At 38.9% G+C, this 25,888-nt stretch overlaps 2 protein-coding genes across 2 annotated transcripts; one reads left to right on the top strand and one right to left on the bottom strand.

The window, feature by feature from the left end:
• The first annotated feature begins 541 nt into the window (after positions 1–541).
• On the top strand, positions 542–20,629 carry LOC145222904 (helicase ARIP4-like). The gene is made up of 26 exons (XM_080089143.1): positions 542–737; positions 6,741–6,850; positions 7,908–8,043; positions 8,461–8,569; positions 8,911–9,061; positions 9,268–9,421; positions 9,938–10,070; positions 10,795–10,977; positions 11,186–11,331; positions 11,817–11,992; positions 12,331–12,479; positions 12,801–12,997; positions 13,409–13,586; positions 14,122–14,264; positions 14,629–14,719; positions 14,918–15,114; positions 15,201–15,329; positions 15,750–15,887; positions 15,978–16,045; positions 16,421–16,569; positions 16,945–17,093; positions 17,283–17,369; positions 17,446–17,542; positions 17,874–18,170; positions 18,934–18,992; positions 19,156–20,629. Exons 1-26 carry the CDS (start codon positions 670–672, stop codon positions 19,862–19,864), a joined length of 4,203 nt encoding a protein of 1,400 aa, XP_079945269.1. The 5' UTR covers positions 542–669; the 3' UTR covers positions 19,865–20,629.
• A 352-nt stretch (positions 20,630–20,981) lies between these two features.
• LOC145222905 (uncharacterized) lies at positions 20,982–25,886 on the bottom strand. Its single transcript, XM_080089145.1, has 10 exons — positions 25,451–25,886; positions 25,173–25,280; positions 24,761–24,966; positions 24,322–24,510; positions 24,134–24,249; positions 23,942–24,063; positions 23,759–23,849; positions 23,010–23,489; positions 22,083–22,349; positions 20,982–21,650 (listed from the first exon to the last, which is right to left on the bottom strand). Exons 1-10 carry the CDS (start codon positions 25,658–25,660, stop codon positions 20,992–20,994), a joined length of 2,448 nt encoding a protein of 815 aa, XP_079945271.1. The 5' UTR covers positions 25,661–25,886; the 3' UTR covers positions 20,982–20,991.
• Between the last annotated feature and the right edge of the window lie 2 nt (positions 25,887–25,888).

Here is a 25,888-nt window from a genome sequence, read left to right as displayed (position 1 = left end):
AACACAAAGACTCAAAAAGTACGAATTACGGAACTTATTTCGTAGTAAAGGTAATATAAAAGACAGTATCAGGATAAGTTTCTTGGTTATGGGACGTTAACACTGTTGAGCTTTACCGCCAACATAAAATGTTAGTTAACCCGTTTTCCGACTTATTTAACGTTGATTCCACTGCTTATCGGTTTCTATCATTATCAGTGTTTGTAAATTGGAAATCAACATTACAGTACGTTTAACAGATGTCCTGAATTCCCCTCCCATGTCCGTAATTTTGGCGTGAAATCTGGGTCCGGAAATTTTGTTGAAACACACTTCTAATATATATCTAAAATTTCAGCATGAAGTACACAGTAGTACTCAATGTGAACAAAAAAATTACCTTATCGGGTTCATAATCTGAACCAACTGCGTTATTACGGTCAAGATGGATGTTTAAAGTGGTTTACGTTTTCGTATTTTGTGATTTTGAAATTTAAATCAAAAATCAAATTTCTGTAGTTTTAAAAGTGTTTTTTGTGTTTAATAATGAAAATAGAAATCCCCATTCACTTTTTAAGTTACTTTGAAGCCTAGATATCACTTTATAGTGTCTGTTAAATAATCATAGAAAACTCCTGTATCAAATGTTAATACTCTTGGACTATTTTTTAACCTGAATGTAAAGCACACATGAGCAAAATGGACTTTCCTGACATTGATTTACCTACCTGCATAACACCAGACCAAGAAAAATCCAAGTAAGTTGACAAAGATTAAAGAACCTTTATACTTTTTGTTTTGTACGTTTTAGTTAACAATGACTGCAAAATCGTTTACAAGTCATAGTTAATGGCTTATTCATGCTTACATAAAACATTGATGAAATTATGATGTCTCTTGTGAGGTTTTTAAACATGTCTAATTTAACTAAATAAACAGCAAATCCAGTCAGATTTGAATGCAAATTTGCTATTTATTATGGGTCATTGGGACCAATATAAATTGGCCTGAACATTTTTTAAAAAAGTGCTCTGATCATTTCAAAAAGTGTCAATGCATACATAATATCAAAGCAATCATACTTTGGATATATTTTAATATATTCATCTTAACTGCATACATAATATGTATATTTTATTATTTTTTTAACCAGTTGTGAAATATGTCAGTGAATAAAACTCATGTAATGAATGGTTCATGCTTGTTAAATTGTTTTTCTTAATTGATAATATATGTCAACACAGTATCTGGAATTTCCTGCTCTTCCATCACATAAACAATCTTTTTTAAGTGCTGAAAATTTCCTAGAAAACAGTTTGTGAAGTTAAAATAAAGATGTTGCATTGCCACAACATTTATGGCATTACTCTATTATATTTTTGTGATTGTGTACATTTCTTCATTTCTTTTCACACAAATGCACAATATTTTGTTGTTCAAGCATTTTTTAATCTCCCTCTGGCACAATATTAAGTTGTTCATGCTTTTTTTAATCTCCCTCTGGCCTTTTTTCCCCGCTGTTTTATTTCAGTTTATCAGAATGTCGAAGCGTATTTAAAAACATCGGATCATTTTTGATATAATAAAGACGTCTAATTGGATGTTGTCATGAATTACTATTGCACAGCCAATAATTATAAAAAATTTTGGGTTCAATATTCTACATTTAAACCAACTATTCATAACACGTGGTTGTTCTAATTTGAATCTCCCTACATTTTTTACTAGCATACAAATGTTGTTGTTACCTAATATTCACATTATGTTTTTGTTAATAACCCCAGTATTTACCCTGCTAGCCCCCTAAAATGGGTATTTTTTCCCAAAGTTTGTCTGACTCGTTTTGCTATCAAATGTTTGATGGATGTGGCTGAATCTTATACAGATGGCAGATATAGTTATGTAGATGTGCATCCCACTTTGTTTGTCCAGATAACCCTAGTATTTACCCCGCTAGCCCCCTAAAATGGGTGAGTTTGTAAACAGTGTCAGAATTGGCTGAAATTTGGATAGCTTGTAGAGCAGTGGTGCGAGATGTCATTAGGTGTGCCGCAAAAATTGAAATTAAAATCAATCAAGTAGAGTAGTAGTACCAGGTGCTTGGACCACTAGGCCAACATGCTCCATGTCTCTGAGATGTTCAACTAGGCTATTTAACTATGAGAGTGACCTGTATAGCGGCTTTATGACCTCATAGTTAGTGCCTTTGTCAGCTAATTTGCTGTGCCATTTTAAACTGAAATAAAAAATTCAAATATATTTTTTATTCAAATGTTCGAAGTGCGCCAAATAATTTGTGTTTTTTCTAAAATGCGCCTTAAAAGAAAAAAGTTTAGGAACCACTGTTGTAGAGTATGCCATTTATAGGTGTCGATTGTTGTGTTCAACCCTGTAGCCCTAACATTTACCCCACAATCCCCCAAAGTGTAAAACGTATTTGTATGTTACTGGGCACCACAAATGAAAGATTTCTGTGGCGCAATAGTGTTACATGGGCAACCAGTTGTATGTTACTCGTTTGTGACTTTGTGGGTTCGTTGGTGGACGTTTTTGCGCCATGGCAGTTAGGGGGTTGGTAACAGCCCTATGATGTAAGAAACATTAACGGTTGTTGCTCAAAACACCTCTAGTGGTCAAAATTATAATACATTAGCAGATTGGGCTGAAATTGCAGTACTATTGATTGAGTCATTGAGGTTTCATATTTTTTTAGATTGTGTGTCGGACCCCATTAGTTACCCCACTAGCCCCCTAAAGTGGGTGAGTTTTTTAAACATTGTTGGAATTGGCTGAAATTTAGACAACTTGCAGAATTTACCATTCATAAGAGCTGATTGTTGTGTCTAGCCTTGTAGCCCCAATTTTACCCCATTAGCCCCCTAAAATGAGTGAGTTTATTAAACAGGGTCGGGATTGGTTAAAAGTTGGGTAGCATGTGGACTATGCTATTTGTAGGTTTCGATTGATGTGTTTTATCTTGTAGCCCCAACATTTACTCAACTAGCCCCCTAAAATAAATGAACTTTTAAAAAGTGTCCTAATTATATGAAATTTGCAAAGTTTATCGAACATACTAAGTCCTCAAATGTTGTGTTTTGCCCTGTTGCACCACAACTTAACCAACTAATCCCTATGGGTGACCCTTTTCACAATGTTCAAATTGAATGAAAATTGGACAGCTTGTAGAATTTGCTTTTCATAGGTGTCCATTTTTTGTTTTAACCCATTATGCCACTATTTACTCCTTCTTTTCTTTGAAAAAGAACATTAAATAGGACACACTTCAAACAATATCTGGGGTGAATCTATATTTATATAGTTTGTACTCTACATAGTATTATTATTTAAGCCCAGTGCCGATGACTGTGTTTTACCTTACAACACCCGACTTTCTCATGGTTATCTCTTGAAATGCATTATTTTCAACTTTGCATGTATGGGGACCCATGAGTTTCTGCCTGCAGAAACGACTAAGGTTATAAAAGACGATGGCTAATATGGGACCCAATACAAAATAAGCATAGGAAATATATTCATGTTTTAAAATAGGTTATAGTGGAAATGAAACAACAAAATGTGCTAAGCCACCCTTCTAGTGTATTATGAAATCATTTTATCAAACTTTTATCTAAGTCAAAGTAGTCTTCCTTTAAGGGTGGGTTGGCCCATTACCACCCCAAACATGTACACTGGGTCTGGGTGTTCTTTCTAATGTGTGCACCACGCTATGCGTTAGTGATTGACAGACTTCCGATTTTGGCTTCGCAACCAACAGTGGATCGGAATAAGACCGCTGTTTTTTGAACATGTCAAATAAAAAGATGTATTTGCCTCAAAACGTTGTGGTTGAGTCGATGTCGATGTTGCCCATATCGCATTAATAAGAGTGTAATTCACATTGCTCCCGCACTTACAAGAGGTTACTGCAGGACAACCTTCGCCGCACCGCGACGTGTTTTTAAACTTTTTTGAGCCGCGGAACACTTCATGCATCAAAATAATCTTGCGAAACACCAATTACGCTGTTCCATGGACTAGTCAAACTAACTTTCTTGTGGAACACCTGACGATCTTTCACGAAACACCGGTTGAAAACCACTGCTATAGTAGGACTATACTGCTATAAGTTGATATTGTTTTGCACAGATTTTGGACATATATGTTCCAGCTACAGCAATATAGTTACCAAAAGGAAAGCAACGACGCTTACCGATTTGTATGTCAGATAGATTTTTCCTATTTTGACCGCAAGTGCAACATATTAGCTAATACCCTTGTATGTTCTTTGTGATATAACAGTGCAGCTAAAAGAAGCATTTAGCACAGGCATTTTCAGTTATATAAGTGTGACTTAAGCTGTTATGTAACAAGCTGCTGTGGCCGCTTCGTCACAGCCTTTACCGTAACACCAAAACGAATTTCTCCAGGCCATCGCGGTAATTGGCTGGTTTGCCCGAAAATCGTTGAATTGGCTTTAGCAGTGATCGCATTGAACGGCACATGTATTTTTTAAAACGCATTTCAAACAGAACAGTAAAGGTGCGCATAAAGGAGCTCAATCTTTGCATTGACATGGAAGGCAATTTATCTGTTTAGCGTGTTATTTTTGTATTTTTGTTGGTAGTTGTTTGGCATAAGGATGTAAACTCTTAAATTAATGAAATCATACTTTTAAGGCAGTTAAACACATCTTTCTAGCATTTTTTTTTCTACAAAGAGCTGAACGTTTTGAATCAATTTTGGTTGTAATCTGGTTTTAGTATTGATTAAGCGACTTTAATCCGGACGCCTCAAACCTGGTGAGTTATTGTATTCCGGTGGTGCGCTGTCTTAGTGCATTTAATTGTTAATGCAGGTTAATTTAATTTAATTGTTAATACAGGTATTCATATTTGCCAAAAAACAGTGGCATTGACAGTCATCAGTATTTTAATGCATCTCGATTGTTGTTCCCAACACACGGGAACGAGAACGACGTGTCCAAGTCGAAAGCACATAAAATCAAAACTAAATCGTTTGATTTCAATATCCTTGCACGTTAGTCCCTTTAGTCTGCCCTAAGCCATGTTCGTCTTGTCATTTTTCTCGGTTGCTTGGGATTAACCTGGCTTTGTTTGTTGACAGGCAAAGCCGAGCTTGTAATATTGTCAGTACGATTGTACGCAGACAAGCTTTAAGACTTTTATAGACGTGGCCGAATTACCCGTTTGGTTTAGCAAGTTCTAAAAAACGCAACCTAAAAATCAGTCTTATCCTGTCACTTGGCAACAGCCACACAGGTTTCCGCCCTCTCACCTCTATGTATGACGCAACTATGAAGTGTTACATAACCCAACAGGATAAGTTTTTACTTCACCAGTTCTTTTCTGCCATCGTAAAGTTGCATCTTATTGCTGTATATGTACGTTTTTACGTTCTATGGTGCCTCACGTGTGCATGGATGGAAGGTGCCAAACAGACAGCATGTAAATGCACAAGAACAATGAAATGCGATAATTTTAACGAAAGTTGTGTTCACATTCCAAACTTGTCAAACAAGGATAAGCTAAGCAGCGTTTTCGAAAGTATGGCATATGGCCAACATAAATCCAGTTTCCTATTCCAAAGGGAACACATGTTTTTGTTACGTTTTGTTGCATAATGCGAATTTGTTTTCAGGCTCCCGTTGAAATTAAGTGGTTAGAATTCATTTCCTTTTCGCAGATAAAGGACTTAAAATATTAGTTAATCTTCAGGTAAATCCCCCGAAACATAATAAATTTTTGAAAGTTTTTAATCCAGCGGTTTTGTTATTTACTGGTTGTTTAATATAAAGTATTTCAAAGCACTAAAATTTTACGCATTTTTTACCGTTTTATATCGAAATACAGTGCATTAGATAACGGTATTGGTGGAATATTTTTGTGCAAGGTTTTGAAATCGAAATGTTTTCCATCGTTGTTTTAGCATTGTAGAGTACACGCTTTTTCAGAATCGCGAAAGGCTTTACAACATGTGTTTTGTGAAATAAAGACTCGAAGTAGTATTTAAATTTCCACTTTAAAATTGTTTTTGCGCAACAAAACCACGAATTACTTTTCAGTGTCACAGCTTACAAGGTCAACAAGAGGTTATTCCTAGTAAAGCACTGAAGTTTCGGTTGGCCGAAACATTTCGGGCGAATACGCTGTTTTTCGATGTTTCAGTTTCGGCCCGAACTTTTTTGAAAATTCGGCCGAAAGCGAACTTTTTGATTGCGTGGAATTAATGCCTAAACTATCATTTTCGCCAATACAAAACGTCATTAACAAATTTTTGTTTTTTTATAAAATACGAGCCACGTTTTCTGCAAAAATATTACAAGTTTAGTAAAGCTTCCGCATTGTGAAACGGATTTTGATTTGTCATAATTCAATTCACTCGTATCAACGACACAAGGTTCAGTTGAAAATATCCATAGAAACGAGGCTTTTAGGTTCGGCCCCCTGGCCGAATATTCGGTTTCGGCCCGAAACGGGTTCGGTGCATCACTAGTTATCACCCGCTCGACTATGTAACGCCATGAGGTTAAATGCAGATCAAAATCTACGTATTGCGTAACAAAATTGACAACGTCAATGTTTGTTTGGCACAGCGCGCTTCTTAAATAATCGGTATTGGGGGTTTTATTGCAGAAGTTTTACCTATTTTGAAACAGCCATTTTTCACCTTTGCGTGATAAAATCTGTAATACATGGTAACATATGGAAAAGAAAATTAACTTTATGTGCATATATTAACAGAGACGAAAATCTTTGTGATACTGAAGAGACGAAAAGCAGTGAGCAAGACACAGAAGAAATAGTTGAAGAAGACCCAACAACTCCTTCATCACCTGCTTCCATTACATCAGGTAGGTAATGTAAACTTACATGTTTAACTGCAACTGACATATTTTAAATACCTGCTTGCTAAATAGAAAGTTTATTAAATCTGTGAAAGCTCCAAACAGACTAAAAAGCTATGGTTTGTAAAACTACTTCATGACATGTTTTTTTTTAAGTGACAAATGCTACTGAAAATCTAGGTTGTTAACTCCACCAACAGTCTGGCAATAACTTATCTTGGGAAATGACTCATAGTTATACATAGGTCATGAAGCATGACATCAAAACATCTTGGTTTCATAATGGTGTGTAATTTGCTCATTTCCTGCTTATGTGCCTAAAGTTAATTATTTATTTTTGTACGGATGATCGTTTAATGCTTGTTGAATTTTGTGGGTTTAAACAAACAAATCACCTCTTAATACTTTCTTACACATTACCTATCCTTTGTATGCAAATAAGTTCAATATGGTGTTTAGATACCTTAACTCTACAAAACTTTTTGTTTTTTTATTTGTAAGTTGGTACTTTTTAGTTTGGAGGTTTAATATTTGTAGTTTGTAAGCTTTCTGTGATCTTGGTTGATGCTACTTTCTTCCGATGAATTAGTGATATTCGAATACAAGCTATATTAGGAAACTGGTATTGTGTTGCCTGTGTCAATACCCTTAGCAAAGTCTGGGTCTTGCACCATCATCCCACTGTTTGTGAATAGAGCACTCTCAGGCACAGTTCCTGTTAGGGCACTGGAATCAGACACGCTGGTGGTTTTCCCCACTTACTTTTTGTTCGGCCACTTATTGTTCCTCATGTTGTTGCACTCTCATCTTTTATTGCCAGTGTTAACAGTATTCATACTAAAACAAAGTTTTCCTAATCTTTCCAATATCACATGCAGATTTGTAATTTTTACTTGTCATATTGTAGTTCAAATAATTTGTTTACAAAAATAAATAAATCTTGTTTTTGTTTGAAACAAATAAAAGGAATTTAACAATTAAGTGTAAAGGCATTATATATGTGTGTGTGTAAAACATCTGACTAATCTTTTATCATTACCTAATTAATTGTGTGTATTTCAAGAAACCATTGATAGAGGTGAAGAAGCAGACGGAGAATCAGACATGGAAAATCAGCAAGCTGAAGAAAATGTTGTCGCAACTGGCGAAACTGGCAAAAAAAGGAAAAAACAGGATCCGAACAAAAGAAGAAAAATTAGGTAACTGATACAATTACAGTTTTAAAACAGAAAGGGGTTCTGGGTTAAGCAAAATAAAACTTGCATGCCATAACATTAGAGGCAGCAAAACTATTAACTTTAATACTATCCACTGTAACATGTTGTAAAAAAAAATATTCAAAATTCAGCTGTGCCACTACCGCAATTAAAAATCAGAACATTTTTTACAACCAGACTGCATAGTTCGTAAAGTTTATGATCACACAGGTACGCTGACAAAGGTTGCAATAAACTAGACATACACATTATACCCCAAAGTTACTCACACAAGTCCTTTTTTCCTTTGGAACCCTGCTACTTTATGGCATAACCATGGGGAAGAGTGCCTTAAAAGAACCTTTTTGAACAGACGTTAGTTTCTATAAAGGTTTGCAACATCTTGTATTGTCCATTAAGGAAAATGCTGACCGAAGACAAACTTAACAAGGAGACGCTTCTAGCTGTTCAAGAAGAACAGCAGCGACGAAAAAGGATAGAGGAACAAGCACAACAGAGAGCCCAAATGGTAGGCAGAGCACCTATGCTGTAAACTGACTCGTTTGTGGTCAACCGATGCAATGTAGTATCGATTGTATAGCAAAGATTGCGCAAATACCAACTACTGGTTATTGGTGACGCTTGCGTGCTTCCCCGTTTCCAAAAATAAATTCTTTATTGTTTGGTTTCGGTTCACCTTCCGCGAGTGCATAGCGTTTATATAACCACGAAAATACAATACCTTGACAGTGGGAAGTAATTTATATTGAAATTTGCATTTACCTAAATTTTACCGTTTGCCTAATCTTCAAGCAAATTTTTTGCTCTTTTTTCTTAATTTTACAACTCAAAACAATTGTTGTTCTTCAGCAAGCAGATGCCACGGCAAAACAAGAGCAGCCAATGATTCCATCGTCTACAGCTCAATCATCGTTTCTTGCTCAACTTCTCACCGCTTCAGATCGTCCTCCCGGCCTTAGTTCATTTACGGCCGCAGTAAAACCACCCGCCGCCCAAAAAGGTTAGTCTCAATTTGCATATACTGAGTCAAACAGGCATTTGCCTACAGTCCATGCCATCATCGACTTTCGAACAGGGAACTTTTCACCAAAACCCACGCAGATAGCTTAACTAAAAAAATTCCAATGATGCTTGACAACGGGCGACCGTAAATCACTTGGCAACCACACATTAAATGTAAAAATGCGTCGTTGTTGTTTTGCACAGCGGAAGACGTGATCACTATCAGCAGCGATGAGAGCGACATAGAGAGTTCGAAACCAACCGACGCGATTGACGTCAGCTCCGACAACTCGGATGACGTCATATGCACAGGAGAAGTAAAAGACGAGGACCCAGGAATGGAGGAAGTCAACAACAGGTTTGCAGTGGTCTCCGTTTGTGATGTATGTAAACACACCACATTTGTTCCTTGTTTTCACTCGCAATTGTAAACACACATATAGGGAACATTGAGTCTGGTTTTGTGAAGGCTTTGCACACTTTCAAAAAAACGAGTCCCTGATCTTAGTGTAGGTGACAATATTTCCAACATACAAATCTCAAAACCCGATTCGTTAAGGTAACATGAGTGATAACTAACTGCTTATGGCAGTTTTTTGTTGATTTATTTAAATGTAAGGTGTCACCATGGCCTAATTTCAAGTCCATTGATAGGAAGATATACAGTTACGACTACTCCTGGAATTAAAACGACACAGTTTGCACCCCCCCCCGTAATGATAGAAACTATGTTTAAAGTCTTGTTGTTTTATCTTTGCAATTTATGGAAAAAAAACTTGTTTGGTCATTGTTACACAAACCTAATTCGTTCAGGAATGAACAATGGTGATTTCCAAATTATCAAAAATCTAACTTACAATGTCAACATTCACAGTGGCATGCATTCGGACGATACGCTGAATCAACCAGACGCACAAGGTCGAGTTCTTGTCAATGTCAACCGACCCAGTAACGAACCCGAAATTTTTCTGGCTCCTCAACTTTCCAAAGCAGTCCTTCCTCATCAGGTAAGCAAATGGCAATGATGCAGTTTAACCTCAAACTGATTTGTGTAGGAATTCTGTTTACATGAAGGTTGCGTTGCTTGAATTATGTTTCGAGATGGTTTGACACTAAGTGGATTGATCAAATTCTACTTGTCAATACAAAAAGTGAACGCCGCTGTTTGATAAGAGATTTTGCGTTGTGTAATCCATTTTTTAGACTCAATATGAGATCATCCAAAGGTAACATGGTTCAGTAACAGGATTCACGTTGTGTAATATTGTTAATCGTTTTTTTCCTAAAGGGGTGGCGTTGTATTTTTTCCTGTCCCATGGGGTTCGATGCAGTTACAGCAAATTTGAATAGGACATAAAAAATACCGGGATTTATATGGTTATAATTAGGTTTTTCAGTTAAATTGGCAGATGTTTTCTTTTGTTGTTTTAAAAAAATGCTTACATAAGCAAATACGTTGTGACTGTTCAGAAACATAAAGGAGCTCAGTGGAATGTAGATAAATGATATAAACTTAAATGGCTTAAAAAAACGTTAGGTAATTTTAACATCTCACGATTAGGTTGAGTCACGTTCCGTGGTCTGCTTATGTCCGGCGTATAAAAAACTTTAGTCCGGTGGGTCAAAAAAGTTAAATTGAGTATAAGCAACTAACTGACAATTTGTTATGGCACTGTAAAAAAAATTCTTTGTTTATTTTCCCATCCACATACATTTTCGTTTATTTATTAGATTGGTGGAATTCGCTTCATGTTCGACAATTTAGTGGAGACTCTTTCGCACTATGAGACCAGCAGTGGCTTTGGCTGCATCTTGGCCCACGCCATGGGATTGGGGAAAACCCTTCAGGTGATCTCCTTCGTTGACGTATTTCTTCGATTCACAAAAGCAAGGACTGTTCTGTGCGTGGTTCCGGTAAGAATTGATGTTAATGTTGTTGCAGTGACGTAGTAGACATTTTGCGCAACTTCTTGTATAACCTTTATTTGTTTCGCTTTGGTTGTAAGATCGTATCGATTATGGTCTTGTCTTTTATATCAGAAATGATGGGAATATTTTTGGTTTCCTAACCTCAAATATGTGTGTAGCCATTCGTCATTACATTTTTACATTTCCTCCCAAGGTAAATACTTTGATGAATTGGGTGGCGGAGTTTGACATGTGGCTTCCCCTTAAATCGAAATGCGTCAACGAGAATCCTGCCCTCGTGTGGCCAAGATCGTTTTCCGTTCACGTTCTTACCGAGTCCCACAAGACTGTCGAATCAAGGTATTGAGGTTTTCAGTTTTTTTGTGTTTCTACACTTTAATTCGGCTTGTTGTGTGGATAGGACTCCTTGCTGTATGTATTTTTTCGTATTGCAAAATTTAAGAGAAGTAAGTAACGGGAAATAATCGAAAACGGTGTATGTAAGAACATTATACACGGACCTGCTCATAAGTTTAATGATAAACATAAGGGTCCAAATAAACGCAAAAAGCGATATGCTTTATTGTTCAAATTTTTCGGCTTAAACTAATGTCATCATCAGTGATACGAAGGGTCACATCAGTTACACCTGTTTATGTCCACTTTGAGTCTCTCAAAAGATTGGTAAAACAGGTGCGAAACAATCTTCGTGTAAAAACGATAGATAAAAAAGGTGTATGTTAAAAGTAGCAATAAATGCGTCATGAAGTAAAAGGTAATGTTAATACCCTCCCTATTATCCCCTTCAGTTTGTGTATATTTGCTATAATATGAAATCTGCTCAGGTCGAAGGTAGTAACACAGTGGTACGAGGAAGGAGGCATGTTGCTTGTCGGATATGAGATGTACAGACTACTGGCGAGCCGAAAATCACGCAAGCGTCGAAGTAAAAAGACGAAGACCGAATTACCTTCTGTCGTGGACCTTGACGAGCAAGGCCGAATTTCGAGTTTACAATCAGGTAAATATACGTCCTTGTACTGTCGCGTGGTGAAAATAAACCAATTTTTCTCTCTTAAGTGATTGGTACGACTTGGGTTGGCCCTCGAAATTACCCCCAACAAACACCCTACAATAGGTGAAATATTTTAAACAGCGTTCAAATTTAGCCAATTTTGTAGAACATTATTTTGTGGGCTGTCGGTTTCTGCATTTGACCCATTCTACCCACTGGTTCCGCCAACAGCTTCCTATTTGATTTAAACTTTAACCATTGCTTTAAACCTGTTTAAACACGGTAAATGCCAAAAATCGATCACTTTGCAATCGTACAATAAACTAAAACGAGTTTTTTCCCAGGAATGCAAGATAGTTTGCTGAAGCCTGGACCGGATCTGATCATTTGTGACGAAGGTCATCGAATCAAGAACAGCCATGCTAATATTTCCAAAGTACTTAAAGATGTCCGTACAAAACGAAGACTTGTTCTCACTGGCTATCCTCTGCAGGTGAAAATGGTTCTTTAATCTTTACCAATTTTTCGAAGCTGTCCATAATATGCATGAGTAGGCTAATACCGACGAAATATGTTAAAATCTCCCCAACGCACTTTCTTTAATTTAATTTTTTAACTAATCTGTAACAAACAGTTGGTGTTGCCTGCTTTTATGCGTGTATTATCTGACCATACACCTATTGGTGGTAAAAAATGCAGTTTTTACAATCAGAATTTTTTGTTGTAGATTATAACTTAGCTAACTTCGATTATGTCTTTTCCAATTTCCTATTTAAAACCAAAATATAATTTTGTTGATGATATTTGCCTGTAGAATAACCTGATGGAATACTGGTGTATGGTGGACTTCGTTCGTCCCAGCTTTCTTGGTACAAAACAGGAATTCTCCAACATGTTTGAAAGACCGATATTGAATGGCCAGTGTGCAGACAGCACAAAGGATGATATCCGTCTTATGAGATTCAGGTCGCATGTCCTTCACAGCTTGCTGAAAGGATTTGTGCAGCGAAGGTGAGAAATATCAGTAGGTTGTTGTATTTGTTGAGAAGCCGATGTTTTTCACAGGTGTTTTGGGGGTCCCGGCTTTTTGTTGAAATACATTGTAAACGTGTACAAATTACAATTTTCGGGCCTAATTAAACTACCGGTTACCCCATTCTATGTGCGGTCACGTCAAAAAGCAAAGTTGTAGGTTTTGTTGCGATCAATTCTTTTTTGTAGGTTCAAGATGTTTTGTTTGTTCCACGACTAATCTGTTTATTACGCCATAAATGTATTAAGTTACAATATTCCGAGCACCAAGTCCTTTTTCTAAGTTGTTTATTTCGGTTCTTCCCTTATTAAAACGTTTTTGTACTACTACCAGCTACTGCATTTAGAATAGCTGTAGTTAAATACATTATATTTTTGCCTGTTGTACAGATCACACAGTGTTTTACGGAATAACCTTCCCTTGAAAGAAGAGCACGTACTCATGATTCGTATGTCGGCGTGGCAGAAGAAACTTTACAATACTTTTATATCTCGCAACATGGAAGGGGCTTCTGGCAGCTGGGGAAGCACGGTGAACCCCATCCGGGCGTTTTCTATATGCTGCAAGGTGAGTGGATGGTGTTTTTTTTTACTCCAGCACCCTATATACATTTCAACTGAGGGTTGGCTGCACCATTTGTTTTTGGTGCTTTGTACTCGACCAAAGTCCAATGCTTTCTTCCTATTGTTGCCGACTTTCATTGCACAATTGCCGGAAGGTTAAAAGTATAATTGTTTGGAAGCGAACTATTTATAAGTAGTCAAATATGATAGGTCAAAAAAACAATACAACAATTATTACTATCATTTTACCTCACCCTGTCCCTGTCAATTATTTCATTCTTAATAATAATTATATGGTCAATTATGATAGCTCAAAAAGTGTAACAATTAGTTTGTCATTTTACTTCATGGGCCCTGTAAATTCGTTCATTCTTAAAGAGGATTAGATTTAATCGCTGTTACAAATCCCTGAGCGGCAGTTCAAATACTTTGATACTTTGGTTGTGCCGCGTAAGCGCTTATTGCGCCACCCACATACAACTGTGTGGTTTCCCCTGTATAACGAGTAGGCGTAACCAAACACGTGATGTTTTCGTCAGATATGGAACCACCCGGATGTATTGTACCGCACGGTGCAAGAGAAAACAGACAAACAGGACGACCTTGACTTTGACCTTTCTGATCCTTTGCCCAACACCAACACAAACGGGAGCCAAGCGTCCAATAAATCTCCTTCTAACAGGTTGGTAACTGTTTATGATTGCTGGTATGGTATTTTACGTCATGGTATATACTTCTTTGGTTGGAACTTTTGGGCCTACGTGCATGTATGTAAGTTTGTATAGATAGATGAGTCGAATCAGAGTTCGAGTAGTTGGTACTGAGCATAGTTATGATTCTTTTAAATCCGTTGCATAAATCACGATTACAAGCAAAGTTTCGGACACTAGTTTACTCATTACGTGAGTGTTATTAAACGTATTCGACTTATGATATATATGTGACGCTGTATTTTCTTCCACACTATCTTAAGGTGTAGGCTGCCCAGCCAAACAGAACCCCTTACTACTTGCGCATGTGTAACTTAACTTTCTCTACATTCGCAGCCAGGAAAGTGTCACTGGTGCGAGCGCAGCATCCTCACCTGCCCCAAGCTCGTTTTCCGAAGACAAGGAAAAGGGATTCAACTACGATTGGGTAAATGAGCCTCAACGCAGTTAAATTAACTTTATCTCTACATTTCTTTGAAAAGTTCTGTTATTTTACAACATTGTTTATTAAGGCGAAATGAAATAAAATTAGATTTTATATACAGTACAGCGTTTAACACAGGAATCACTTTCAAATTGGACAAATAACTTGGTCGTTCAAAGATTTTTAATGTTTTGCATATAGGCCAAAGATCTTCTGACCAATTACCAAGCTGGTTTTGTTGAGCTTTCGGGAAAGATGGTCATCCTGATGCAAATGATCCGAGCCTCTGTTGCCTCTGGCGACCGTCTTCTCGTATTCAGCCAATCACTGAACACTCTCACACTGATTGAAGAGTTTCTCAGCAAGTTTCAAGTGCCGAGACCGGACCAAGAACCAAGGCATGTTAATCACGATTTCTTGACGAATATTTTGTTTGTGCAAAAGAGTGTGGTAATTTAATGGACTGCTGTTATTGTTTGTATAGGCCTTGGTGCAAAAACCGTTCTTACTTTCGTTTGGACGGTAACACTCATTCTGCTGACCGCGAACGTATGATTAATCAGTTCAATTCACCCGACAACAAAGATGTGTGGCTCTTCTTGTTGTCAACCAGGTATGAATACATATTTGTCTAACACGTTAAAACAGAGCTAATCTACACTAGTACCGAAGAGCACTAAACACCGACGTAAAAGTAGGTTAAGAATACGTAAAATATGTGAAACGTCTACATTACCATGTATTTGCTATATTCAGTAAGCCTTTAAGACCCGTTTGGGCCAAAAAATTTGATCAGGCAAAGATCTGGATTAACCGATGTCGATTAGTTAAAGCCTTACCACATTACAAATCTTTTCGTGCCTCAAGTTTTGTCCGCATTGGGCGAAGATCCGGATTAACCGAATCCAGTTTACCCGAGGTTTACTGTACAAGCTATTTGACATTTGATTGTAATCACTAAATGTATTGTAAGTAGTTTAGGTCGAAATGGTCAGTTTATATTGGTGAACTATTCTAACATCGAATTGTTTAGGGCTGGTTGTCTCGGAATCAACTTGATCGGAGCAAACCGTGTAATCGTGTTCGACGCTTCCTGGAATCCATGCCACGACGCCCAAGCTGTGTGCAGGGTATATAGATACGGACAGCAGAAGGATTGTCACATCTACAGGTGTGTTGATGTGATATTTTGGTTACGTCTCTAAATATGTCACACGGTAACATAACCATTTTCTTAACCACGTCATATTTTTGGATGCAGACTGGTTTGTGATCAATCGATGGAGAAAAAGATTTACGAGCGACAAGTTTCAAAACAGGGGATGTCAGGTACAATTAAAACCAGATCTAGAACTTTCTTGCTTATTTGGATAAGCGTAATGAGTGACTTTCTGTAGATTTTACATGAGTGAAATGATTCCTGTGCCTGTACCATGGCACACGGACTGGGACCTTCTATGTAGCTTAAGTAAAAACGAAAAGTCTCATCTTGTAACTTTTTCACAAATCTACTATTAATGTCAAAATTGTCATACTGATGATAACCTGGTTTTGTCGGAACATTTAATTAAATAATGGCAACATTTTGCGACTGAAATGGCTTGTTCTTAGTTACATGACGGTTCCTGTTTTCTACTACGACCAGGCGCCACTTCGCACCAACTGAATTGTGCTCGTTAAAGTGTAAAAATATTTTTGTTCCAGATCGTGTTGTTGACAAACTGAACCCGACATCAGTTTTCACCAAACAAGAAGTTCTCAAACTGTTGGAATACAGCAACGATGAACTGGCCAGGGTTGATTTCAACGATGTCGAAGAATACATCGATCCAGTGTTGCGTGAGACATGCACGGTACGGGAAGTGTCTTTGTTGGATGGAGAGGCTGTAACTTATTTGGGTGACCAGGTGCCACGAGCAGGCAACAATGGTTTAGTGGTGCTACACAGATCAGAAATCTCGTTTGGTCACAAGACCAAGACGCAAGTACTCGTTACAATAGTGGTATGCGTTTGTAACGTCAAATGCGATTCATCAATATACCGCAAGCATATTTCGGATTTCAGCTAGTTATGGTGCTCGGTACTAGAACAAACGAAATACATGCAGTTTGGCCTATATCAGTATGTACAGAATGTAACGTAAAAATAGGGAATTATGATTTCTTGCTTTGGGTATTGAAATCGATTGTCTTACTGACATGTGTGTTTTTGTTACGTGATAATACAGATGAGCGGTCATTGGCTGACGCGCAGACCCTTCCAACACGAATCTTTATTGCTGGATTGCAAAGATCAGCGGCTGACGAAAGCTGAAAAGCGGATGGCACACAAAGGTTACCAGCGAGACAAGATGGCTTCATCAACATACAACTACAGGTAACTATCGACAACTATTCTTGAGCGCCGCACAATTTGAAGTTTTGAACAACATAGGCTTGTTGGACTTGATTTGTTGCTCTTTAAAGTGATAAAGAATAAAAAGTGAACAAAGCATGTTACACTAACATTTGGTGTATAAACAGACGTTATTTAACACTTAACATAAATTTGTACGTTTTTTTATAGCCGACCATCATATGCTGGATTTTACAACGGAGCTACAGGCGCTGGAGCTTTGCCGAAATCTGCCTCAACCAATACTATGCTGTCCAGGTAATTGTAACCTGTTGTAACTATTTTACATCCATCATGGCTTGTTCTGTGTACTAACTATCATTATTGCTTTCAGGCCCATATTTCCATCAAATCTACCGCACGATGGCGCTCGTCCGATTGCGAATGTCCGCCCGATGCAATCCACCCCTCTTCCCATGCAGCTTAAATCCGTAAGTTGTTTTTTTGCACGTCTACAAATTTACATCTGTGTACGAGCACTTCAAAGCAGCTCCCAGTATTGAAATAATATTTCTGAATATGGCAAAGTCGACGGTCACCCGAGATAACAAGAACGTAACTTGTGGTGGTGTAATGTTGGTTGCGGGCGAGTTGATAATGCTTTAGCCCTTTGTTACTGTCGTGAAGTTTAATTCTAATGCAACGCCCTCTTTTGGGGCCTGGTTTGCTCATATTTGTCATTCTAAAGTATAGAGTTTTCAGAATCTTCGATGGTTTATGTCCTGTAAATCTTAATACTGTCCTAATTTCCAACTTCCACAGGGTGCAATGTCAAGGCAAACTGGTTCGCCATACTACCACCGGGCTGGAGTTTCCGTCCAAAAGATCGTCGCTACCCAGGAAATCCCGTTGCCTCCTATCCAGTCGTCCAGTGTCAACTCAGTGAGTGGGTCTAACGCACCGGGAAGTATTAAAGTCGGCGAGACCTATTGCGTGATCCGGGGCAGAAAGGGCACTTATATTCGGACCCTCACCGGACGAGTCTTTGCCGTGAGGTCAAACGAAACGGCACGACTGGACACACAATCTGTGACGTCACAAAGCACGGCCTCTAATGGGGTAAGATTAGGATGCATTTAATTTTTTTTGAGTAATTTACAAAGGAAAAACAGAACCGGCATTTTAGACTCAAATCTGGATACTATGCTGCTTATAAAAAACATGGACTATAATGCCTTGAATTTAGAAAATTGCGGTTCATATACTGACTTATACCATAAACTGTCAGCGTTCTTTATTTATTTTAGTTTTAATTGCATTGAATTTGACCTATATATTAAAAACAGTTTCATCATGTTTTTAGATAGTGCGGAAGACAATATCCATAGTTACAGTTGTTTGTGGCAAACGTCGCAGCAAAGACAATGAAGATTAATGTACAAGTCAAACAGGTTTAGCAAAGGAGAAACTGGAAAGAAATAGCGAACTCATAGAGAAAAATACTTAAAAGTGATCAGTACAGCTGACTTAAGGTACAACCGTAAAAGATTTTGAGTTTGATTTCACAAAAGAATGAGCCGTTTTTTCTGACAGCAGAAAAAACGAGTCATGTTAGAAGTTGGATTATAAACAGTTCAGGAATGGTCCTTACGTCTTGTTTTTTTGAACAGAAATATGTAGACAGTAGTTGACCAACAGATGGAATACAAGAAAAGAAACAAAGTTATGGAGGTGAAAGGTTTGGTTGGAGGAAATGTAAATGTTATAGCCATGTTTTGTGTTCTAATATTGTTGAACTACAATATAGGTTCGCGTTTTTGCTTTTAACACACTTATTCACTTATAATCTGTGCCCATTTTGACCATTCTATATTTTTCACAGCCGACTCCATCGCCTAACGAAGTGAACTTTAGAAGAAACAGAAGCGAACCTGTTCTCAGGTATGTGTAAAAATCCTATTTTCTATGCCTTAATAAAACTAAGTACTGTGCCAGAAATATGACTAGATTAGTAAAGAAAAACGTGTTTTATCAAAACCTTACACAAGACTCAATTTTGGTCTCTCATGTAAACCTTGGCAACACAATGTCATTATGTGTGTAGGCGAACAGCTCCAGCTACTGTTTCCCATTCGTCATCAACACAAGGGGCATTTCCTTCGAGCTTGGGTGCCAGCCCGTATATGTTCCAATCAGTTCCACCCATGCATCACACTGGCGGCTCCGCGCCTCTGCTGACAACCAAATCATCTGCTCCAGTTAGTTCACAGTCGTCCAATCCGATCGCTCTAACGACTCACGTGACCAACAGCAGTGGCTTACTTATGTCATCGGGCGAAAGCTTCGGGTCAGCGAATAGTTTCAATAACTTTCGTAACCGAATGACTGCGCAAATGCCCAATTTTGCGGCGGAACGAAACGGCAGCGAATCGCCGCAGAGTTTTATTGACCAGCTGTTAAACCCGGTAGTTTCACGTGATGCTTCGCCAGCCAATCACAGCGCAAGTTTACCAGCAAATCTGATGGACTATAACAAAGAGGTTTCCAGCAATCATGAATTTCCGTTTACTCAACCTAGCGCTGCTGTACCTCCAACCAACCAAATGCCCTTTTCCAACTTCCAGACTGACTTTGATAACTTTTCCAACTTTACTCCCAGCACATTTGGCTTGCCTCTTACTTCTACTTACCCTACTGTTGACGATATCAGTACCACAATGCGTAATGAACCCAACCCTCTTGGGCAGTCCTTGGAGGACAGTGGCCTTTTGGATTTGTCACAGAAGGCTGCAACTTTTCACTTGGGTTATTGAGGTTTGGAGACTGGCCGCCTGGAAATTGCTGCCATGCAGTTGTGTGTTTTGTCATATGTTTAGAGCTTGCACTTTAGTAGCTGTATTTTATCGTTTTGGTATCAGGACGAACTTTCAACATTCCCACGATAACCGAAAAAAATGTTTTATAATTTGGCGCATTTTGCGTCCAGCGCTAGTAGGCGATTTAAAGCCCGACTATTATGTTTATTATTGCGGTGGCGTAGTGCTGCCTTTAAACGCAAAGCTACTGTTTGTTTAGTTGAAATGCCATTTTTTTTGTTCTGTAACAAACGCGCAATGCCAAGCGCTTCTGAATTTTTGAACTGCAACCTATTTTGTGTTTTCCCTCATGCACGATATTTTTTACCATTTTATTTATTTCATCTATAAGTTCTCATTTTGGTTAAAGCGCCCATCTATGCTTTTAGCTTTCTCTTTTAGTTAACAGCCACCATTTTCCCATTACGTCGCCAATGGCGCACGAGTTTTTTGTTCTTTCTTCAACTTTGGCACTGCCCGACTGATGCCTACGAGTAATCAACTTAACGCGACGGATTCTATAGTTTTTGCTTTTTGTGCAATAATCTATATTTTTCTTCTACCCAATGCAGATTTTCCTTAGCGCTCGGCTCGATAGGCAAAAGCCTGCTTTTCGTTACGTCATAGTGCTGTATTGTTTTTGCGCTTCTATAAAAAAGCTTTAGCCGTCTATCGAGTCGCAAGCAAACACTGCAAATAAATTTCCTATTATCATGTATTAAATGTGGGTTTTATTTAGTAAAATCGAGAAGGAATGCCGCGAACAGTGATTAGTGGCGAAACGCCGATTCTAACACAAGTATTAAGCTTAGTACGAAAATATAATGTTTACGGCCAAACTGTGCGTCATTACTTTAAACTGGCCTCCTGGTTTTGCAATGCAGTGACGTCCAACATTTATCACTGATATACCGTTAACATGTACGTCGTCTTTTCCTAGCTGCGTTAACATGCTGTTTTTAGATACCGGCTACCAGCAAAATTGCCTGGTGATATCCCCAGTTTAAATGATAGAAAAGTACCGCAGGTTACACATGCTTTGTAGAGGCTAAACCTAAATTTCCTTAAGTAGGTGTTGAAAAAAATCATAAACCTCTTTTATTCGACATTCTCAAAACTGCCCGAAACGGAGAAACACTTTCTTCCGCCCTATCACGGGTTGGACGTGAAACAAACGTTGCATGTGTGTCGTTTAACACGTTTCTCGTCTCTTGTGACCTCCTGTACAGCAGCTTTCGTTTTTGCGGTGTCACTTGACTTGAGGTTCGAAAGGCCGCCTGACATCTTGGAGCGATGCCTGTCGTCCTCGTCGACGCAGGGGAATTCCCGCTCCACGCCTGACCGGCAATGACGTCATCTCGGTTGACTGGACGTGAGGTGACGCGAATATCTTTTGCAAAAGTTTGCTGTCCTGACTGGTTGAGCGGGGTAACGCTGATAAACCTTTGCTGCTCGGTTTGAGGCGCGTGAGATCCATAGTGACGGTAGGGAAGTGCAGAGTTTCTATTTGGAGGGGATCGCAATGGGCTGATGGAAAGGGTCTTTCGCGATGACCCGGGATTCTTCCGATAGCTGTGGCTGCATGTTAAGTTGTATTGGACAGTCTGACAGCTCTTTGGCTTATCTGGCCGCATAATAACGCCTTTATCTGTTGGTTTCTCCCGTTTTGGGGTGTGTTCGGTGGGCGGAGGGACAGATAATGCTCCATTTGGCCTCCCTTGGTCTTGCTTCGGTGAGCCTGCGACTAAAGAAGTTTCTCAATATTTTTGAGTATAGCCTTATGCAAGTTTGACAAATGAGACACATTCTTTGCAGTGCATTAAACTGCCTCAGTGGTTACTTCTACCCTATTTCAACTAGCCTATTTAACAATGTCCAAATAAACATTATTTTAATACAATAGAGACCAACTCTTGTTTAGAAAAATTTGCCTATAGGGCCAGAGCCTGCCCAGCAGTTAAAACCCTTGGCCTTCTCAGATAGTGCAACACATATCAAAGAAAGTTTTAAATTACTAACAAATAGTTTCAATGTCGTTTATTCCAGAGAAAAATAATATGTTACAAAGTATTCTGCTGTAGCTTGTTTGTTTTAGTTACGAATTTGCCACATTTTCGGCGTGCCTATACTTAACACGTTAAGTCAGTGTATTAGTTGCAGAACCAACAAAGCTTACTAGTTTTTTCTATTTTCCTCATCGGCTTGTCCACCTTTACATACGTCATCTCCCTATTGCCACTCGTTCGATGCTGCCGATTTAACACGTTACTGATCTTGATGTTAATGACGTTTGGAGTAGCGTTGCTTTTCAAATTTGCAGCATCACCTATATCAGTGGCGATCTGTTTTGAGTACTTTCGTTTTGGTGGCGACCTGCTCCCGCTTACAGATGACTTTCCCGTTTGTTTCTGTTCATATTTGATCTTGAATCTTCTGGTAATATCTAAAAGCAAAACAGTTAGTCAGGCATTGAACTATACAACGAAGTTGTACGCCCTATAGTTTAAATGATTGTTTAATCCTTATTTACTGTAAATGATTTAATCACCACTGAAACTCTGTTAAAGAAAAAAAATACAGTTTAGTTTAAAGTAGACTATTAGTGTAATAGTTTCATTCCCTATGTGTGTGTGTGCTCTTCCTTCCATCACTTGAAACTATCCGACAGGGTTTATTTCGGTGTTTTTTTCCTATCGAACCCCACTCTCTTTCCTAACACGGGTGGTTAGATTCTAGGCCCCTAGACTGGTCCCACCAACGTTCCCCCCGGTCGTGTTATACTCACAGTGCGCCAAACTCCACTTCAGGCGAGCTCCTGCCACATAACGCTTTCTAATACGGTGTAACTGCAGCGCGTTTAATCATGATCCAGCAATTGTGCCCTCCACTTTTTTGCGCTCCATAAAGTCTTAAACGTTGCAGCTATTTCCGGCTTGGTGATTATTCAGTGCATCTGTGTAGCTGTGTGTTCTTTCACCAAGCGAAATAAACTCAACTCAACCCTTGTGGCAAGTAGGCTATACTTATCTTCACACTTGACTGTTATGTTGACGAAAATTTCCTTTCGTGCTGGAAACCACAGATGTAGAAATTATAGACTTACCAGAGCCACTAACTGTTGAGGCGCGCTCGCTGTTTCTCGTCTTCGATCTTTCCTTTGTTCCGCTCTTCTTTACTTGCGGCAGTGTCGTTCTGGGGGAACCACCGCGCACGACCATCTCTCCTTCGTCAATTTGAACAAGACGTACTGATGTGTTGAGTCGGGCCCTTAGTTCCGGTGTTGTTACCACCTTTGGCGTGAAAGTGCTTCCCTCGCGTTTTTTTACCGTGCCGATCTTGTGTTTGTTGGGGGTTGGGGCGGAGGAACGGGGCTTTTCAGGTGGATGGGGCAGCTTGGGTGGTGGAGGATCCCCCGAGGGGTCACAAGCAAGTACGGTGTGAAGAAACTGAGGTTTAGTCGGCACTTTGGGCCGGTGAAGGTTGCACGACTCGCTATAGTGTCTTCCATGCGACTTTCCCCCACTCAGGTGTCCCATGCAGTCTTTAATGTACCGTAGTACATTTTCAGGATTGTGAAAACCGTCTAAAAACACAAACATAAAACATTTCGTTTCTGAAAGGAAGAAATTCTCTATGTAAGAGTTGTAGTACAAGAAGCAGTTCTAAAACGTTAGTGTACGAAAACGGGACACAAGCAAAATAGTATGTCATGGCAAAGTGGCGTCATACGAAACAAAATCAGGTTTTTCAACAGTATTTCCATCGTACTTGCTGTTGAATGCCACATTAATTGTAACACATGAATTGTCTTCGAGCACCAAAATATGTGGGTTTGGGAAATTTGTTACACACCTCCATACTTTATACCACGACTGTCTGTCACCACTCCAGCCTCTGGACAAATTGCAAGATTCGGTTCTTGGCTCGTAACGTCACCGGAAGCCTAATTTAAACGGCAAGGAAGGTTAAAAATTATTGCCACTGTTTGTTAATTGGGACTAGCAGAAACCTTTGCCATGTAAAAATGGCACCCACGTTTTTGTCGGACTCGACAGGGGGGACGTGTTTCTTCATCCAAGAGTGGGCGTAGACTTCGGCGATTGATAGTCTTTTGTGTGGTTTTATTCGGAGCAGTCCCCTAATAAGGTCCTTGCAGTCTGTCAAATTTGTGGTTTGTCATGTAAAAAATGTCACCATAGTGCGAAAAGCATGGGAACCAACACTTACCTGGGGTCAAATATCCTTTAAAATATACCGGCTTTTTCATAGCTTCGAGAACTGCTTTGGCATCCGATTCTTTGAAAGGAAGTCCGCCGTTTACCATTGCAAACAAAATGACACCTCTGCAAAGGTCAAAAAATCAATACTTTGTAAGATTCAACTTGTGCATCTTCTCTTTATTCGAAGATACTCACAGACTCCATAAATCCGCAAGACGCCCGTCGTATTTCTGTTGACGCAGGATTTCTGGGGGAGCATAGGCATAACTACCACAGTGGGTCTGCAGAAGTTCGCGACTATGTCGAGCTTCAACGGCAAATCCAAAGTCGCTCAATTTCGCGCGGTGATTTTTCGCCAGCAATACGTTTTCACATTTAAGGTCTCTGTCAATTAAATACAAACGGCGCCGGCTAAATCAAACATAACTGTTCCAAAACACATGCAACCGAAAGATTTAAAATGTAATTTTAGTAGTCAATTTCGTAATGCGTGGAAAGTTAGTGACCACATAGGTCCAGTACATTCATACAGGCTATTGTTTAAGCTATTATCAGTCTTTTTCTACGCCGAATTTGCGACCAGCAATTTGGTTATCTGGGTTCGGTTCCCACCACAGGTTACTTTTTAATTTACCTGTGTGCTACTCCTCGTCGATGAATAAACTGAATCCCGGCCAAAATGTCACGGAACATCGCTCGGGCTTTTTCTTCACTCAAACAGTTCATATGCGTCTTTCTGGCGTAACATTGGTTGACGTAGGTCAGCAAATCGCCACATTCGGCATATTCCAGAACAAGGTAGACGCGACTCCGACTTGCGAACATATCGAAAAGTTGAATCTAAACGACATACGCAAGTAAGTAAATATCAACGCCAAAATGGCACAGCTGTGATAAAAAATGATTTAGACTTGTTTTAGTCGTTAAATTTCCAAACAGTTTTTTAGAAGCATGAAGTCGTTGGAAACAATTTTTGAGAATACCCACGCCAGGTAGGTGCTTTCTTCGTTATGCAATTTCTCTTTTAGTTTTTAGTCCAAAATTACCACGTTAGTGTGAATGTAGCATTTGTTCATGGATGCTACTTCACGTGGAAGAAACTTGGTAATGTATATTTCTGGGGCAGTCGCTGTGGAGATGATCTTGATCGCTACCTGGTAGGAATATCATTGATTTATTAGTATGAACACAATTCGTACCATTTACAATGTAAAACGTTTTGCATTCTTACAGAAAAACTACACAAGAACGACAAACAAAAATTAGATCACTTTTATCGCTTGCAATTGATCAGAGGAGCTTAATTGGTGACTGACCTACTTACTTTCATTTCTTTGTGGTCGCCGATCATTTTTCGCAGCTTGTAGTTCGTTTTAACCTTTTCGGCGACTGGTTGTCCAAGATAAACCTTGGCATAGGCGCCCTGGCCCAAAAACTTCCCCGTTAACACGTACCCATGGCGACGGCATTCTATAGCTTCCTCGGCAAGGCTACTATCTACCAGATAATCGCTACAGTGTGTTTTAGTGGACATATTTGAGTTTTAATTCCTATCTACGATCCTATATTGCTACCCCAAATTTTGTGCTATAAAATTTCCCCTGCAGTCATTGCACCGTGTGACGTCACAGTGCCTAGTGTGACTATTACTAGGAAATAAATGATTGTTAAGTTTCACCTGGTAAACTGGCTTTTGGACAAATAAGGAAACCTGTTTATCGTGCTGATTGCCAGAAGCTTTGGGTAAAGTAGAAATCTAAAA

Source organism: Phallusia mammillata, chromosome 4 (genome assembly GCF_965637545.1).
Source record: "Phallusia mammillata chromosome 4, kaPhaMamm4.hap1.1, whole genome shotgun sequence".
Classification (NCBI taxonomy): domain Eukaryota; kingdom Metazoa; phylum Chordata; class Ascidiacea; order Phlebobranchia; family Ascidiidae; genus Phallusia; species Phallusia mammillata.
This window is presented reverse-complemented; position numbering and strand designations above follow the sequence as displayed.